This window comes from Mercenaria mercenaria, chromosome 14 (assembly GCF_021730395.1).
Source record: "Mercenaria mercenaria strain notata chromosome 14, MADL_Memer_1, whole genome shotgun sequence".
Classification (NCBI taxonomy): Eukaryota; Metazoa; Mollusca; class Bivalvia; order Venerida; family Veneridae; genus Mercenaria; species Mercenaria mercenaria.
Genome location: NC_069374.1, coordinates 12780755 through 12801197, shown reverse-complemented (window position 1 = coordinate 12801197; position 20443 = coordinate 12780755). Strand labels below are relative to the sequence as shown.

Sequence of the window (20443 nt, the reverse complement as noted above, 5' to 3'; positions counted from 1 at the left end):
AGAGGTTGTCAGTTACTTGCAGGGAACCAGCCATGTAGAGATTGTCAGTTACTTGCTGGGAACCAGCTATGTGGAGAGGTTGCTGGTTACTTGCAGGGAACCAGCCATGTAGAGAGGTTGTCCGTTACTTGCAGGGAACAAGTCTGTACAAAATCCAGGAACACTCATTGGGTTGCATAACTGAAATCCTGCAAACAAATAATAATTTCTTGTTTGTTTTGAAGACAAGACCATTCATGAAACAATTTTATAAACTACTAATTAAATCGAGGATCCTACAGTAAATGGCAGTACCCCCACTTGAAGAATGTTTAACAACATAAATTAAACGGTGAAATTTTTTGGTGGGAAAGTGTTTCATTTGGGGATTAAAGTTATGGAATCAGGCTAATAAACTTTCCGGTCAAAACAAATAACAATAAGTAAAATGCTTCTATAAAATTGTTTATTCACATTGTTATGTTCACCAACATAGTACATTATAAATATAAATAAATTTATTTAAATTTTTACAACAAAACAAGTGTTATAAGCAATGCGTATAAACAAATGGCATTAAATGTATACATATTTCATCAAGCATTTAAATGTATTTGATCTTCTTATTATGATTTCTTTCACTTATCCCATCATTTACTATGATAAATACATCAATCATATGCAAAATAAAGGCTCTCTGGATTTTACTTAAAGTCCTAAAGAAAGCAAGTTATTTGTGAAAGGCATGTGTGCCCCTCTGCCCCCCATGGTGGCATACCAGATGTAATTTGGTATATAATTTTAAGTTGCTAGGATGATGTGACCTTGACCTAATGACTCTAAAAACAGTACAAGTCATTATATAAAATTTTAGCTTGATTGCTACAGGGTTCTGTCTTCTTGAGCTATAGATCACCCATTTTAATCTCTAGGTCTCTCTGACCTTGAATACCCAAGCTATGGTGTTCATGGCTATAGCCCCAAGCCTTCTGCAGTTATTGTAAGTTTCAAGGTCACTGTAACCTTGCCCTTTGACACACTGACCCCTAAAACAATAGGGACCATCTACTGACCATGTGCAACCTTATAATATTTGGCAGTCCTTGGCCAAAGCATTTTTCAGCCCACAGATAACTATGACCTTGGCTAACTACTTCAAAAAGAAATTATATTATTATAGTGGTTATGTAGCAATGATGCAGAATCCTCCTATGAAGTCTGACCACTGTATGCCCAAGCAATGTAATCAGAAACTATTTTTAGTCATGACCTTGACCTACCTACTAAGACTAATGAAATCTGACGTCTGCAGGCAAAAGCTTTCTCTTGTTACTGACTGGAAATAGAATACTTACCAACTGACTGACATACCCAAGCAAACCAATATACACCCTCTTCTTCAAAGTGAGGTATAATAAGGACATACAAATATGATTTTCTTGCCAAGTTCTGTATATAGTAGATCTTGTACATATAATATTACATATGGACAAAACAGGTAAAAGAAGCAAAATACATTCAATTTTAATGTTTTCCCACAAGCCCATCACTGGTTTCTGTATCTATCACAGAACAAATATTACTAAATAACAAAAGAGGTGGGTATGTAAATGCATATAAAACATTTATTTATAGAGTGCAAAAATAACTTGGTTCTAATATGTCAACTTTATGGAAGCCATATTGTATCACATATCAAATCGCAAAACACATTGTTATACCAAGTAGATCTAGTCTTTGTATTTAAAGTACAGACTAAAAATAAAGGTATCTGAATTGAATAAAAAAAGTGTCAAGCTGTTTTTCCTTTGGTTTTAAAGGGGTAAAATTGTTGAAATAAGAAACTTATGCATAAGAAAACATACTGGACACCAAAAGCTAACCCAACTACTCCCAATAGTATTATTACATGGTTTACATGACCATGTTATTTAAAAACTGATAATGTTATTAACTACATACAAGGAGAAAAAAAAAACATTAACTGAAATCAACAGTGAAACCTTTCCAACATCTACACATTTCGGGTGTGTTAATTATCACATTACAACACTAATAGGTTATTGCACAACCGTGTAAAATATCCTCATCCCTTTACTATTAACATTCAAAAAAAAAGAAGTTTAATATAACTACTTGAAGACTGTGCAACTTCATCCATTAATATGATAGTTATGTAAAGCATTTCAATGTAAACAGAGATGTCATTCCACGTGCACACAAAAATTACAGGTTATTAACTTGGTTTAAAAAAATACGAAAGTTCTGCAACAGAATTGTCACTTGACTTTAAAAGTGCAATTATATCACTCCGCTAAAAAATTGGGTGTACATTTCTCAATGCCAAGCTAATAATCTCTTTATTAAATATGCATCTACTCTTATTATATATATGATTCTAATTTCTGGTATAGCCAGAGTCGAGTTGAAAATACCACGTTTTAAAGTGACAAGAAACTTTAGAGTGATGTCAAAAACCAAGCCAAACAGTATCTTATTGTAAGTAAGACTGAAAATCAATATATAATCAAGCCACATACCAAGATGGCACCTCCCTTGTGTAAAAATATGTTTTCACAAGCTTTTGATAAAAATTTTCATAAAATTTAATACTTTCATCCCTGAATGAACAATATGAGGGATTTTCATACTTTAATAAATGATCTGTATTACAATAATTGAAACTTCCTCAAGTGTGTTACATTTAACTATGCAATACATTTGGGCCTGGGATTTTTCAGGACTGGTCCAGATTTCAGGTTTCTGACCAGAATTCCCTTTATAACTCAAGGTAATGGGCTTGCTTGACCAATTCATGTGATCCTTGCCTGTATACCATATATTTTCCTTGTGTCTGGACCGCACATCCCCTTGAGACCACAAGCAGTTAATGTTTTATTATTTTATTTTATAATAATATTCTTAACAGTCTGTTAGCTCCTTAATATTCTGACTATGACTTTTATTGCTTTTTAATCTTAAACCAAAACTGTGTACCACTTCACCAGCAAACAAAGTTGTATTTCTATACATGCTCTGTTAAAATTTTTCATATACATGCAATTTGAAATTTTCTGAAAATTGTAAGAGTTAGCAATGTTGTATATGCAATATGTTCACGGCACTGAGCAAAATCCCACCTCTGAACAGCACATCTAGCTTTGCAAAGTCTGAAATTCCCCTTTAGTTAATGTGTATGCCAAGATATCTTAGACTAGAACTTTCTTTCACACTCAAGATGAAATCAGTTCAGCTTTTTATATGTAATTAATTCTGCAAACAGCACGGACTGCAAAATATAATTTCTTACAGTTATAATTCAATGAAAAATTAAAATATTTAGTTTCCACCCATGTAAGTACACAGAAAAAGTCTAATGTAATTGAACTACAATTTACATTTACATTTAAATCCGTGAATAAAAATAATCATGTAAACTATACTACATGTATCATTTGAACTTGAAAGTGGAAAAGAAATGTAATGTCATGGCAAGAATTTCCCATCTCCTTATTTGAGAGTAGGGACTGGTGAGGTACTACTGGAAAATGAGGTTAAAGCAGCTTCTTTCACTCGAGTTAACCTTAATTTAAACTCTAGGTCTTGACTTTTATGAAACCGGTTTCAAAGTCCAATATACGGCATGCCACAAAAAAGTTTTTTTTACATTGCATTTTTTGTCCATTAAGTGTCAATAAAACTATTTAACAGTCATTTGTATTTCAGTATTGGTGACTTTACTGGCATATTAATGTTACCTAATATGAAATTACAGTCAAACTTATGATAAAGACCACTTATGAATAACGACCATGTTTTATTTCACATTTAAACACATGCAGTGTATTATAACCTGTGAATAAACACCACCTTCATAAATTAAAAAGACCTCATTTTAACTCTCCGAATGGTGGTCTTTGTTGACAAGTGTACATCTCTTTGGTTTTACAATGTGTCATATCTCCAGTTCCAAATGGTATTTTCCACATTGTATTTTTAATGTTGTAAAATGTATATCATTTCCTAGTCTTCAGGTAGTCAAAAAGTATATTAGTATTAAAAACATATAAAACCTGAAAGCCTTCTTACTGTAAACAACCACAACCTCAGTATTACATTAGATAAAAATGTAGTATAAAAAACTCCTGTTATTTGTAATTCCATATTCACAAAAAATATACTGTTTCACAATATTTCAGCTAAAGTTACTGTAATAAAATAAATTGTGTTTATCAATTTTTTGTTGTATTATAACAATAAATTCACCTAGAGAAGTTTAAAGCTAAAAAACATAAGAGAAACAGTGCGTATATTTTCCATGTAAATATCATTATTTGGTGATACATTTCTCAGGAAACAAGCAAAACTTAATGGTTCAGTAAAACTTAAAGCCTTGCAGATATATTTCCCTTTAATTTAGATGTAACACTAAAAGAATCACTGCATAATTACGTTTTTTTATGCATACAATATACACACACATCAGATCTCTATATTGATTAGACCAAAACTATAAAGCCTTTAAGGTATGTTTTGGTTCAGTAGAAGGGTGTTACAAAAAAAATTAAAATTGAGCTGTGCCATGGGAAAACCAACATAGTGACTTTGCGACCAGCATGGATCCTGACTAGACTGCGCGGATGCGCAGGCTGGTCTCGATCCATGCTGGTCGCAAACGGTTTCTTCAATTGCAGTAGGCTTTAAAAGCGAACAGCATGGATCCTGACCAGACTGCACAGATGCGCAGGCTGATCTGGATCCATACTGGTCGCAAACCCACTATGTTGGTTTTCTCATGGCATGGCTCAAATAAATAAGTGACAATATGAAATGTATGAACTATATACATATTTCCTATATTTCATTCTATAAAATAACATACTTAGGGAATTTTGATTATAAGCAGACTGAAGTAAACTGTGTAACATAAGGGAGCAATTTAATGCACAGATGAAAGTTATATTAAACTGAAAAAAAAAATTTCACACTGTTCAGAAAACCCTGCAATATATTTTCACAGCACAAGTAATGCATATTTCTCTATACTTCAGCAATATTTATCACATGATTGACATCGTAAGAGTAAAATAAAGCCATTGCATAATTTTGGTATTACACTACTGTAATAAAGCTTTGACTGTCCAATTAACTATAATAGGCAAAAATAGAAGATAATTATGTTGATGTTTAAGTTTCAGCAGGCAAAAGTAATTATGTGATAAAAAGAATATTGCATTAATTTTGTGTCTTTCCACATCGAGTTTTTTTAAACTTGTTGAATAAACTGATAAAATGCTCAGCAGAGCTTTGCATTCTATTATTTTATTCAACTTGTTTAATATATGAAGACACTCATGTAATATCCTCTTAGACTATATAAAATACATAATATTATTCAGCCATAAGAAATTATTTTAGCTATGAAATTCACAAAAAACAAGAGCTGTCTCCATAGGATGACACATGCCCCCGATGGCACTTTGAATGAATAGTTATGGCCGATGTTAGAGTTTAGGACCTTTGACCTACGGAGCTGGGTCTTGCGTGCGACACATCGTCTTACTGTGTCACACATTCATGCGTAGTTATTTTAAAATCCATGCATGAATGACAAAGATATGGACCGGATACGCCCATCAATGCACTATCATGAAAAATGACCTTTAACGTCTAAGTGTGACCTTGACCTTTGAGCTACGGACCTGGGTCTTGCGCACGACACGTCGTCTTACTGTGGTACACATTCATGCCAAGTTATTTGAAAATCCATCCATGGATGACAAAGATATGGACCGGACACGCCCATCAATGCACTATCCTTTAACGTCTAAGTGTGACCTTTACCTATGAGCTACGGACCTGAGTCTTGCGCGCGACACGTCGTCTTACTGTGGTACACATTCATGCCAAGTTATTTGAAAATCCATCCATGGATGACAAAGATATGGACCAGACACGCCCATCAATGCACTATCCTTTAAAGTCTAAGTGTGACCTTGACCTTTGAGCTACGGACCTGGGTCTTGCGCGTGACACCTCGCCTTACTGTAGTATACATTCATGCCAAGTTATTTGAAAATCCATCCATGGATGACAAAGATATGGACTGGACACGAAAATTGCGGACAGACTGACAGACCGACTGACCGACAGACGGACAGACGGTTCAAAAACTATATGCCTCCCTTCGGGGGCATAAAAAACTATGAACTTTAAATTTTAGTCTCTAATATTTCTACAACATTGTCTAACCCGATGTACTGCTAGAGCTACATCGGCAGGAAATATACAGCAAAATTTTAGAAATGACAAGCAGAGCTGTACAATGAGACAAAATAAACATTATGCATATGAAATGTTTGATCATAATGGAATGTAATGGTAGTTGATATGAATTCATAATAATGCAAATAAAAATGTTCTAAACTCCAGAGGTACTTCTATAAATCATAATATAAATGCAAATATCAGCAGAATGCATTCTACATGTAGATAAGCAGCTACATGTAGACAAGCAGTTTTCCCTGGTATAAAAAAAAAAATTCAGTAGGCCGAACAGTAATATATACTGTGAAATCAGTTAATTTTGTGGGCAAGAAGTTTTGTGATTTTGGCCAAAACGGCCATTTCACAGATATATGATTCAACAATTTCATTTTTTGAACATATTAATAAAAATGATAACTTTACTTGTTCATTTGGATTTAATTTCTTGGGTTCATCAAACAAACAAAAAATCCATGAAAAATAGTCCACCACAAATATTAATGTTTTTACAAGTTTACAGTGTATGAATTGGTCCTGAAACATGGCACGAGTTGAGGGGGTCCTTCATAGTTTTGGTAGGTTACAGGTCGTTACTGACCATAACCAACGTCCAAGGCAAGATCGATTTGAAATTGTGTACAGACATAACAATTGGTGAAAAACAGTTTTGAAAAATTTTCTTTATTTATTGAGGTTCTCAACCTTTTTTGATATCCTTTACCCAGTAAATTAATTGTTATCAAACAAAGGTCACTAATGATAAGGTATGTTGAAACATGACCCTTTTTATAAACTTTTGTTGCTACTGAAAATCCTTTACCATAAATCATTTTATTTTGTTGGTGTAAATTTTTGTAGTTTTTACCAAAATTACCAGTTTTGTTATGGCAAGAGTTTGTGGCTTTCCAATTTTATAAAAAAACAAGAGCTGTCTCCATAGGATGACACATGCCCCCGATGGCACTTTGAATGAATAGTTATGGCCGATGTTAGAGTTTAGGACCTTTGAACTACGGACCTGGGTCTTGCGCGCGACACGTCGTCTTACTGTGGTACACATTCATGCCAAGTTATTTGAAAATCCATCCATGGATGACAAAGATATGGACCGGACATGCCCATCAATGCACTATCCTTTAACGTCTAAGTGTGACCTTGACCTTTGAGCTACGGACCTGGGTCTTGCGCACGACACGTCGTCTTACTGTGGTACACATTCATGCCAAGTTATTTGAAAATCCATCCATGGATGACAAAGATATGGACCGGACACGCCCATCAATGCACTATCCTTTAACGTCTAAGTGTGACCTTGACCTTTGAGCTACGGACCTGGGTCTTGCGCGCGACACGTTGTCTTACTGTGGTACACATTCATGCCAAGTTATTTGAAAATCCATCCATGGATGACAAAGATATGGACCGGACACGCTCATCAATGCACTATCCTTTAACATCTAAGTGTGACCTTGACCTTTGAGCTACGGACCTGGGTCTTGCGTGCGACACGTCGTCTTACTGTGGTACACATTCATGCCAAGTTATTTGAAAATCCATCCATCGATGACAAAGATATGGACCAGACACGCCCATCAATGCACTATCCTTTAACGTCTAAGTGTGACTTTGACCTTTGAGCTACAGACCTGGGTATTGCGCGTGACATGTCGTCTTACTGTGGTACACATTCATGCCAAGTTATTTGAAAATCCATCCATGGATGACAAAGATATGGACCGGACACGCCCATCAATGCACTATCCTTTAACGTCTTAGTGTGACCTTGACCTTTGAGCTATGGACCTGGGTCTTGAGCGCGACACGTCGTCTTACTGTGGTACACATTCATGCCAAGTTATTTGAAAATCCATCCATCGATGACAAAGATATGGACCAGACACGCCCATCAATGCACTATCCTTTAACGTCTAAGTGTGACCTTGACCTTTGAGCTACAGACCTGGGTCTTGCGCGCGACACGTCGTCTTACTGTGGTACACATTCATGCCAAGTTATTTGAAAATCCATCCATCGATGACAATGATATGGACCGGACACGAAAATTGTGGACAGACTGACAGACTGACAGACCGACAGACTGACAGACGGTTCAAAAACTATACGCCTCCCTTCGGAGGCATAAAAATTGCGCTTGTTGGGATTAAGTTTTCACTTACTGATGCTATCACAAAATCCACGAAAATCAGTCCACTACAAATAATGATCTCACAGTATCAATAATGCCATATGACACCACTGCTGTATGATGCTCATGTCATGACATAGATAATTTCACAGCACATTTGTCGAAAAACAAAATTACAAAAATACAGTGAATGTCTCTGCCTGGCTCACAACCTTACACGAGTATATATTTGATATCTAAAAATGCTTTTATTACCAGTATGATCATAATATCAAAATAACTGTTGTGGATATATATTTGGTATAACCCTGTTGTAATGAATGCCAAGGATTTACATGTTATCAAAAACTAGAAAAAATCTGTATAAAACAGTTTAATTTTGCATTAAAAATGACATTGTTTGGTGTGAAAGGAAATATTAAATGAAATACTTTGTATATAAGACAAGTTTCAGAAGAAAAAAAACAGTCTTTCAGGAATAAAACAACTTAATATTCAGCAAAGAAAATACGCATTTGTTATAAAAAAAAATGTGTCTATGTCAACACTGGGTGAATTTTAAGGTATGTAGAATGCAGGTGACTAGAATTTTAAAAGTGAAGATAAATCAGTGCATTTTTCAGATATAAATGTGTGCTGAATGTATTACAAAATCCTCCAGCTCATTTTTACATATGAGTAAACCAAAACGTTCATTTCGTAAGAGTAAAAACCAATGTGAAAGCATATACCTGTCACAGCAATGCAATTTGATTATTTACTCAATTAGCAAAATGGAATATGAAAGTAAACTACTGGTATAAAAATTTAAACTTCTTCGTTTTAGTGGCCTTAACTCATGGTTAGAGACATCTTCTAGACATTAAAGCAGGTTTTCACAAAGTAGGGAATTACATTTGTACTTCAAAAAAATAATGTGTTGCATTGTAAAGATCATTAAATAAGTTACTGAAAAAGAAATTCTAGAAAAATGAAAAACAAGGAAAACAATTGTTTCATGTGAATATCAATCTTATTGGTTTAAGACAAAGTTACAAAGTAACATTACCAGACTGTTTCAAGAAGGCATAGTTTACACTGGTAGCTACTTTTTCCAAAATATTCCTATTTTTCTTTCAGCTGCTCTTTGTGAAAAAAAAATGCAATTGCCATACAGGATTAACATTTGTTCTTTATATATAACATGCAATGCTATAATTTAGTATCCCTGACAGCTGATCTAGGTCTCTGTAACATCATATCCTCGACAACCTGGTGCTCTTCCCCATCCTCATCATTGGCTTTAGCAACCGCTAGATGTATACATTGTACCCACGGTTCAATATTCTGTTGACCTTTGGCCTTGAATACATAATTCTGATCAGAAGTGAAGATCTCAAATGCCTTTGGAATGTCACGTATACCTTTCCTTACAGCTTTTACACTCTGTATCTCTCTCACCGGTAATGTTTCTTTTCTCTGTAGATAATAACATTGTAGTTATTAATAAAGATAATTATCAATATATTCATTAGGCAACTTAAACACATTTTCTTTTCAACTTTAATAGATTTTTTGCTGTCTTAAATGTTAAATTGTACCAGTATTTCACTTATCAACAAAAAGTTTCCATCGAAATGTTCTTTAAATTAATATTTTCACCAGATTGAGTCCTATGTTAGATTTTGGGAGGCATGGGAACATACCAATATACTGACAGACAAAATATCAAAACAACATTTCATTGGCACAACAGTCAATCGACACCACCAAACATAGAAAAAAAAAATCAATAGAATTTCAAAAAAGAGCACCGCCTTGTGGGTGCTGACGCTCATCTGATTTTTTTGCCTCTGTATAATAAAAACATTATCCTACCCATGATTTTTTAAGTCCAAAAGGAGCCATAATTCTTGCAAAAAGCAATGCAGAGTTATGGTACTTTCTGTGCAGAGTCAGCTTTTAATTATGAATAACTGCTCCAAGTTTTAAAGCAATAGCTTTGACCGTTAAGGGGAAAGTTTACCTAAACACAAAAATTAACCAAGAAATCAAATATTTTCTAAGTCCAAAAGGGGCCATAATTCTTGCAAAAAGCAGGATGGAGTTATGTTTCTTGCTGTACAGAGTCAGCTTTTAATGGTGAACAAGTGTTGCAAGTTTTAAAGCAATAGCTTTGATAGTTTAGGAGAAAAGCTGACCTAAACACAAAACTTAACCAAGAAATCTGATTTTCTAAGCCCAAATGGGGCCATTACTCTAGCAAAAAGCAGGATGGAGTTATGTATCTTGCTGTACAGAGTCAGCTAATGATGGTGAACAAGTGTTGCAAGTTTTAAAGCAATAGCTTTAGTTTAGGAGAAAAGCTGTCCTACTGGTAAACATAAAACTTAACCAGGCAACGCAGAAGCCGACGCCGATGCAGATGCTGATGCCGACGATAATCAAGTGATGACAATAACTCATCATTTTTTTTTTTAAAATCAGACAAGCTACAAATATGAACAAACAATGTGTTCACACTGTAAGAGTAAGGGAAGAAACTCTGATTTATTAAATACTCTATCACAGCTTTAGTATCACTTTTTTCTTTGTTTTTTTTGTAAAGTCTGGTAATTTAAGGACAATTATTATTTTTCTATTACTGCAATCATGGATGTATATCAATCGGCAACAGTCAGACTGCGACAGCTGGCATGACATTTCAATCAACTGTCTTTCGGTATATTGTTAGTCTGATGTTCTGTCATGTCAAGGACAAGTTGTGTTACTGTTTTGTCATTAATCCTAGACTAAGGTTAATGCTAAATTTTCTTGCCATTGTTGTATTTATGCTGATCATGATGAAACTTTGCAAGAATGTACAAATGGCAGATACAAACATATCAGTAAAATTTTGTCAGTATAAATTTGCTGCAAACGGTGATACGGTAAATGAAATATCTACTGTTCTCAAGCCTAAGTTCCGTGACTTTAAACACAGACAAATATAGAACCAGTACTTACTGAATCACTCTTGTTGTAGCTTATTTGTGTTCCAGATAACGTGAAGTATCTTGTCTTCCATCGCTTTAGAAACCTCCATCTTCCTTTCTTCTCCTTCAGCTGACCCTGAACAATAATAGCAACTTTAAAGTACCAAGCTTTTCTAAACTAAAATCATACTTAGCATATCTACTAAAACACTGAAAATTAACAGGGGAATAGATCATTTCAGATGTACATGTATAGATGCTATTCTTTGATGTACTGGGCAAAGCATTTTTGAGTCGGCTAAAGGCTGAAAGCCTTTTGACGAGTCCTTGCTGTTCAGCGATTCTCTAAATGGACCGAATAACACGTGAAGGGATGTAGTTCCATTAGATTTCTCAAACTTCAAACAGTTCACTGCATGAATGAAGTTAAGTTGTGTCAATTCCCTTTGCTATGACCAATATACGATGTAATCTGTCATATTTATGACTTGTAATTGTGCAATACTCGAATGTAACTCATTAAGCATGAATGTGCATTTTAAGAATTGCGCAGGCTTACAAAGCTTGGGTAACATCCAGCGAAAGACAAAAAATAGTTCCACAGGGCTCCAGATAAGATGCGTATTAGCGTAAATTACGTATAGAAATAATGCAAATACGCATGTCTAATAATTTCTAAGCGTATAAAAACGTATATAAAATTACAGAAACGCACACAATGCTTTTTTAAAAACAAAATCTGAATCGTCTGGATGCGTTAGGTAACATAGCCGATCAGCCTTAATTCTCCCACATTGAACATAAACACGCATCGTATGATTTCTATAAACTTTGCGTGGGTTGAATTTTGCAGTCAGTAAGCGGATAAATTATTGGAAGAAGAAGCTCTTACTGGTTTGTTTAGTTACTACTGATATCAAAAATGATTTTAATTCTTATTTTTCGAGAAATAAACAAATCGGCGAAACATTAAATTGTATTTTCTTGTAGTTTTTGAAATCAAAAGTAGATCGTCTATGTTTGGCTGCTTTCACGAAACGAAACAACTTTTTTATGAAAAGATTTAAATAAGAGGTAATTTAACCGTAAACTTCAATGTCAGATACTGCCAATTGCTGCTAAATGTCTTCGTATCATCACAATTTGTAAAATATATTGTCAAAACTGGAGAAAAGTGTAATCGTATCCGGATATAATATTTTGGGTAAATATCGAGCTGTGTTATGAAATTTTAAGAAAAAAAATAAAAACAAACTGAAACTGGTAGACTATACTGTCAGTACATCAATCCTTAGCCGACTCGGGCCCTTCAGGCCTTTGATTTGACTCTTTAATATTACAAGATGTAAATAAACATTATACTAAGTTATTCAACCAATAACTTTGCTCCTAAATATCATTTCATTATAAAGCATCTTTAGTGTTGGCATGGTATAATCTCATATCTTTTCTATAAATTGTCCTTATCCCATACTGGTTATTCAATTTACCTAACAGGTCCATATTTAACAGTTCCTTCCTTGCACATCATTTTACAAGAATATCTTCAAGACAGTGCAGAAATGCTTACAATTATAACAGGATTAACAAATCAAGAGGTGAGTGCGTGTAAATAAAGAAGCACTTAGACATCTTTTGCATTCATCCATCAATATGTTCTAGAACTATACACTGAAAGCTGTCCATACCCATTAGAACTTTCAAATCCAAGTTACACATGTATTCCAAAAATATTATTTTACTTGTACCTTTTTCATTTACGTATCTCAAGTACTTACAGCTATGACGGGATTGCCGTCGGGCATCAGCTCGGACATTTTCTCGGGATGGTTACACATAAAACATGCCCAGTATTTCTTTACTGCATTGAACTCAAACACGTCAAAATATCGCACATTGTGCATTTCTTGTAACAACGCATCTTGATCCTGAAAAATGACGGACAATTTTGTAGTAAATTAATTTCAATTTTATCTGGAAATGTCTAAACATAGTTACCAATACATAAATGAATAAATCTTGATACTGTCAGCTGCTCAACAGTGACAAACCATGTTCAAAACTTTTAATGCAAACTAGGAAAAACAGAACTTGATGGTTATCTATAATTCATTTGACCATTACCCTGCTAAATTTCTAAAATGGACTGGTCCATCATTCAGTTTGAGCAATACCATTTATTATTCAGAGGGCTGTTCACTGAAAAGTTGCTGACTGAATAGCCAACAGTGCAGATCATGATAAGCCTACAGGTTAATCAGGCCAGCAGGATAAAGGATAACCTAAATAAGCAATATTATGTTTCCAAAAAATAAACAACATCAATTTCTCAAACACTGGAAATCAGAATATTTTCTAACCCATTTCATTGACTGATTTTTCACCCTCTCAATTATCAACTGTCAAGAATGAAAATAAACTGTACCTTAGCAACAGGGAATGATGAGGTGACGAGTGTAAGATATCCGCTATTTCCTTTCTCTGGATATAAGGCATCCCAGCATGCTTTCAGACTGCTCACATTTACATCTTGTTGACTCAATGCAGACTGAGACTGTGCCTAAAACAATATCCATGACTATATTAGCCGTGCCATGGGAAAACCAACATAGTGGGTTTGCGACCAGCATGGATCCAGACCAGCCTGCGCATCCGCGCAGTCTGGTCAGGCTCCATGCTGTTCGCTTTTAAAGCCTATTGGAGTTGGAGAAACTGTTAGCGAACAGCATGGATCCTGACCAGACTGCGCGGATGCGCAGGCTGGTCTGGATCCATGCTGGTCGCACACCCACTATGTTGGTTTTCTCATGGCACGGCTAATATTAGTTTAAAGAAAACAGTCTTACAGTTTAATGTATCAGATACGGTTTGACTATGTTTTAAAGATTTTTGAATTCTAGTCATAAGCTAAAACTTATATTCAATACTAGTGTTTCTTACAAACTCATTTTTTAAACTAATAGTTTAAAAGACATTGCCACTGGTTACTTATTCTTAAGGTTTAGCAGTATATCACAAAACAACAGAAATTTTTAGTAAACGAACAACATCTTAACAAACAACTTATCTGTCCAACATATGTTTTGCTGTTCTGTCCCATAGAAATGGATACTTAAATTATTCTAAAGGAGTTGTCCCCCTTTAAGAAGAAATGTAACAGCTTTTAAAAATGGTGAGTTTTTAAAAGGCGCTGAACTATCCAGAAGTGTGGCCCCATAGTGCAGTCCCTTTCCGGAATTAAACAAGGCAGTCTGAAAGACAGCTAAATCCCCCGCCACTGCTATAGATAGTGAAAGGGTAAACCTTTGATTTTAGCTGTGACCTTGACCTTGAACTGACGTGGCTGACTAATGAATTCTGCACAACGTTTTGATGAGGTGATCATTTGACCAAAGTTTCATGAAAATCCTTCAAGGGGTTTAGGAGATACAGAGCTGAAACCTTTGACCTTCAGTTGTGACCTTGACCTTGAGTTGACATGGCTGACTCATGAGTTCTTGATGAGGTGATCATCTGACCCAAGTTTGATGAAAATCCTTCAAGGGGTTAAGGAGATACAGAGTGGACACCAAATGGAAGGCTCAAACCTTCGACCCTTAGTTGTGACCTTGACCTTGAGCTGGCATGGTTGACTCATAATTTCTGCACATCGTTCTGATGAGGTAATCATTTGACCCAAGTTTTATAAAATTCCTTCAAGGGGTTAAGGAGATACAGAGCGGACAGGAAATGGAAGGCTCAAACCTTTGACCTTCAGTTGTGACCTTGACCTTGAGCCGACATGGCTGACTCATAAGTTCTGCACATCACCTTGATGAGGTAATCATTTGACCCACGTTTGATGAAAATCCTTCAAGGGGTTTAGGAGATATAAAGCGGACACAAAATGGAAGGCTCAAACCTTTGACCCTAAGTTGTGACCTTGACCTTGAGCCAGCATGACTGACTCATGGGTTCTGCACATCGTCTTGATGAGGTGATCATTTGACTCAAGTTTTATAAAATTCCTTCAAGGGGTTTAAGAGATATAGAGCGGACACAAAATGGAAGGCTCAAACCTTTGACCTTGAGTTGTGACCTTGACCTTGAGCCGGCATGGCTGACTCATGGGTTCTGCACATCATCTTGATGAGGTGATCATTTGACCCAAGTTTTATAAAATTCCTTCAAGGGGTTTAGGAGATATAGAGCGGACACAAAATGGCAGGCTCAAACCTTTGACCTTGAGTTGTGACCTTGACCTTGAACCGACAAGGCTGACTCATGGGTTCTGCACATCGTCTTGATGAGGTGATCATTTGATCCAAGTTTCATGAAAATCCTTCGAGGGGTTTAGGAGATATGGACCGGACACGATTTTGTTACGGACGGAAGGATGGACGGACGGACGCAGACCATTCCTTTAATCCCTCCGCCACGGCGGGGGATTAATAAACTGACAACAGTTTTGTAGAATAATATTCATGTTTTATGTGCTGTTTCATTTTCATGTAAAACAATGCTTTCTTTCTATAATCTGATGATGTTCGAACTTTTTTCTCCGAAACATGGACCTAACTCTTAATCTATTTTCCTATCCCCTAATTTGATATAATTTTTGCATTTTGGTCATACTGTATTATTCTCAAAATGGCCACCAGAGGAAACAATATCTGCCTTTAACAAATTCTTTTACAATTTAATTTTAAGCCACATCAGCACAATTTCAGTCATAAATTTTTCAACCTTTTACAACGGCGGAACTCACAGTTATAAAGGGTATGTGATTTGAAGTCAGGAGACCTTCAACACTTGGTTATGGAAGAACCCGCGCAAGAGTTTCATACCTGTACAGCTAGGAACATGAGATGTATCCAAGTTTTTGGAAGTTTGGTGTTAAGGGTGAAGAACTGTTTTCCATACAGACAATGCTTTCCATTTATTCCACACTGAAAATTTAATCTCACATAACGTTTGTGTCGACCATCTGAAAAGAAAAGAACAGAAATAACTCGCCTCTAAATTTTGGAAATGACTTTACAGAGGCAAGCTTAAATACAGTAAAACATTGATATGTTTGGTGAGTATAGCTACAAACAAGACGTTTCAGTAATGAACTATAAAGTATATAAAAGACCAATAACAAATAACATTCCCTAGTTCTACATACAAAAGATTTGTTTGTTAGGTAGGTTTCAAGTCAAACTGACACTAGAAAGGTTAATTTGCAAAACTGAAGGAACAGACTAACTAGCATACCAAGCATTATTAGAGACACGGGTTGTCATCTGGGAAGAACCACAGACCCTCCATAAGCTAACTGGGTAGCTTCCTGACAATGCGAACGACAAGAAGAAGAAGCTTCCTGACAAGAAAACTCTACAGCTTGAAGATGGGTTTTGAGCCCACAGCACTATGGGGCTGCCGATTCAATGTTGGCGAGCTTAAACCACTCTGCCTTCACATACAAAACATAGCTGTCAAGGCTCTACAATGGCCACGAATGTAGTTTTAAATTTTCAATGGGATCTCATTTTGTAGCTTGACTCTACCAAAAACTCCACAAAAATTAGTTCCCAATAAATATTAATAATATCACAGTATATATGTTAATGCTGATGACATGTTAATCTAACTAGAGTGACCAAGAAAAAGCAGTAACATACATGTATTTGATATACTATCTTAAATGTCACACTTAATAGTGTCAAACAATATATGGCAGAAGCAATCTTTATTTATCTAATCACTTTGAATCGGTTGTATGCTGCACAGAATAGTTTACTCTGGCTAAGCTACCCAGGTTGTTTACTTTCATCATCATGTTTAAATCAATTTAAACAAATTTTTGTAAATCAAAATAAAAAACATGCATACCAACTATGCTGCATTTAGCTGGAAGTGGTATTCTGGCTGATAGACTGCTGATAAAGTTTCGTATTGTACTTAAATGCTTTTCACAGAAGTGTTGAACTCCATCTCTAACTGGTTCTGGCTGGTAAATACACAATGAAAGACAGTTAAGACAAACATTTTAAGCAATGTACAGTATACACTTGTACTTTCGCACCTCAGGCAATAGTTTTGACTACTGGCTGGCAAAGCCATCCAATAAGTGTTTTATTACATAACATCAGAGATAATTTTTGCAGTTTTATTCTTTATTTATTTAAGCTTAATAGTAAAAATGTGTCAAGTATAGATTGGTCAAATAGCATGGAATTATATCAGGAGTCATGTAATAACAGTGAACAGAAACTTTGTCTTATTTAAAGTAGAAATTATTTACTTTAGTCAGAAGGTATATGGACATACTTAATGAATGTACCTAACCCTTGCGTTGTTAAAAATTAAAGAAATAAAGAAGAGAAAATCTTCTTCTGCTTGTTTTAAGCTTTATTCCCTTCTGTTAAAAGTCTCAGTGGCATAGATATATCAAGGCACACTGAGGCTCATACCTCAGTGTTTTTCTGAGAATAGATATTAAAGCAAAACAAATATGAAAGCATGTCTTGTATTGTTCCAAATTTAAAGGTTCTACCTTGGAAGTTCATATTTTTAACATGTCTGGTTATTTAACTGAGTTCTAGCAATCAAAAAACCTTGAAACAAAACTGACTGAAACCGTGCTGTCTGTTTATTTAGAATTTAAAGACTCATTATTTTTTTTACAAATAATAATAAGAGGCAAGTGATCTGAAGTCAGTAACCTTAACCGGTTGCCCATAAAGCTTTATATTTCAGAAGGCTAAAAACCTACATACTGTGACCTGAAATGCCATGTGGCAGCTGTAAAAGGTCTCACCATTTTTAGATTTAGTGTTGTTATATTTTCTGGTCCTTTGGGGTCATGCAGTCCATTCACTTTTACTATGACAGAACTCGGCTTAAGCTTGTGCTAGAAGTTTCATTACTGGTACCGCCAATAAATGGACTCAATCAAAAATAGTCTATTATTAATTTCCCCGGTTGCATTCTATACTTCCAAAGAATATTTTTAAAGATTTTATTTAAAAATACTATAGCAATATAATACATACTGGCAATCCTGGATTACTGCTCAGTGTGAGAGCACTGTTTAATGAAGCTCGGTCCAGTGTTGAGGCCGGACTTACAGGACGATCATTCAATGTTCGGACATTTGATGAACTGTTCCTAATTATAGAAAAATTACATGTATTTATTGGTGTCATTACAGCAAATCAAGAATTAAATAATTCAAAAACTTTCCCCATCACAAGGAAATTTGAAGGTATTTGTTAAAGCTGTAAATCCATATCTACTGGTACTGATGATAAACCCGAACAGAAAATGAGGTATTTTACCTGTAACTTTTTTATTTCTGCAAATTGTAATCAATGGTCGGTATCAAAATAAACCTTAACCTTTGCTGAAAACTTTACATAATTCAAATTTATATTAAGTAAGCAAACTCACATGAAGTGAGGCCCTGAAAGGGGTATGTAAAATGGGGACTGTATGAACGTTGACTGATGATAAATTCGAACACTTTGTCATTTACAAAATTTTCTTGGTATTATTATATTGAAACTTTCCCCAAAAAGCTGCAACAGTCATTCCTTATCAAGTAATGAAAAGTTACCAAATGTCAGGCCTTCATGTTTCGACAGTGACCATGCGCAAAAAACACCCTCTTCCCCAGTAATTTTGGATAAATATTTTTTATACAAATAAATGTAAGTTATTTATTTATACAGAATATTTACCAATTTTGTTTTTGTTTACACCAGTGGGTGTTGTAAGTGAAAACTATTAGATGTTGTGTTCAATTTTATAAATAACCGATTGCAATCGAATATTTCGAAGCTGGTCGACTTTATCATCTGTTCGGGTTTATCAACAGTACCATTATGTTGTAAATCTAAAGCGCTTATTTTTGAAAGGATGGACATATTATTCGAACTGTATCACTGAGATTCTTATAATATCATATCAATAATTTTAATCTCATTATGAGCATTTTTAAATAATTCAATCCTCCTGCTTCCTATCTGATGAAAATACAGTAGCTCTGATCGTAAATATTTGTAATATTGAAAACTGAAATCAACATTTTGAAGTATCAAACTGCAAATATTTTGTAATCCATATAAAAACATGGAATATCTGTACCAGTGTTATATTCACAGTTCATTTCAACATTTACCTTGAAGCTTTTGATAGACTTTGTTGACTGGATCTCGCACTGTTAGGCTGTTGTTGTTGTTGTCTTACACCTACTACATTGCTAGGATACGCTGGGTTGCCAACGGTGATAATTGTGACAGTTCCTTCAGTCTGGCTTGATACAGATCTCATTTCCTTCTGTCCACAACTGTAAGGTAACCAATTTACATGTTAGATAGAAAACTGTGACGTTACCAAATCATGAGTTTAGAAAAGCCAGGCCTGAGATTCAGCCAAAAAGAAGAAACCTGAAAATCTTCATTTTTTTGTGAGTTTGGTCATGGAGACTCTGATATCTGACTGGTTATTTCTGAGCTCATTCTTGAAATTGACCAATGGCAAGGCTGCATTTTGAGACTGTCATTCAAACTCTGTTTTATAACCTTGAAGTCTGGATTCAGACTGAAATATTATTTTTCAGTGATATGTGTGTAGTGTAGTGATTGTAAAAACTCTTCCTGCAAATACAGATTTCATAAATACACACTTTTATTTATAAAACACATAAAGTCATGTTTATCATTGATATTTTTCTCAACCTTTTGTTCTGTGGCAGTAACACTACTTGCATGTACATTGGGTTTGTTATTGCTAGGTACTTGTCACTTGTTGAAATTGGTTCCATTCCTGGCTCTAGCTAAAATTGCCCCAAAAAACGTCAAATATTCAACAAAGAGAAGCTGTCTGATTGCAAGCATTCAGATATTCAGATCAAATAAATCAATTCACTGCACTTCTCTTCATTGGGTTTTTTTTAACATTATTTTGTCAGAAATTAATTAGTAATAAAATCAATGTTCGCCAACTAGCTTGTACCTGCATCACAGTGCAGATAAATCGCGCTGTACTATTGGAAAAATACACACAGTGATCTCAGTCAGTTTAGCAATGTAGTGATGTTTACAACGCGTCACTATTTAGCGTCACTACA

General features: G+C 35.1%; 1 protein-coding gene across 1 annotated transcript in view; it reads right to left on the bottom strand.

Moving 5' to 3' along the window:
* Nucleotides 1-431: 431 nt before the first annotated feature.
* LOC123526414 (protein melted-like) overlaps nt 432-20443 on the bottom strand; it is a 39802-nt gene continuing 19790 nt past the window's right edge. The window contains exons 6-13 of the mRNA XM_053522481.1: nt 19493-19660; nt 18366-18480; nt 17203-17320; nt 16173-16312; nt 13772-13906; nt 13125-13274; nt 11378-11482; nt 432-9850 (exon numbers count right to left, since the gene is read on the bottom strand). Coding sequence (XP_053378456.1) covers nt 9584-9850; nt 11378-11482; nt 13125-13274; nt 13772-13906; nt 16173-16312; nt 17203-17320; nt 18366-18480; nt 19493-19660 — 1198 coding nt within the window. The 3' untranslated portion in view covers nt 432-9583. The remainder of the gene's footprint in view (nt 9851-11377; nt 11483-13124; nt 13275-13771; nt 13907-16172; nt 16313-17202; nt 17321-18365; nt 18481-19492; nt 19661-20443) is intronic.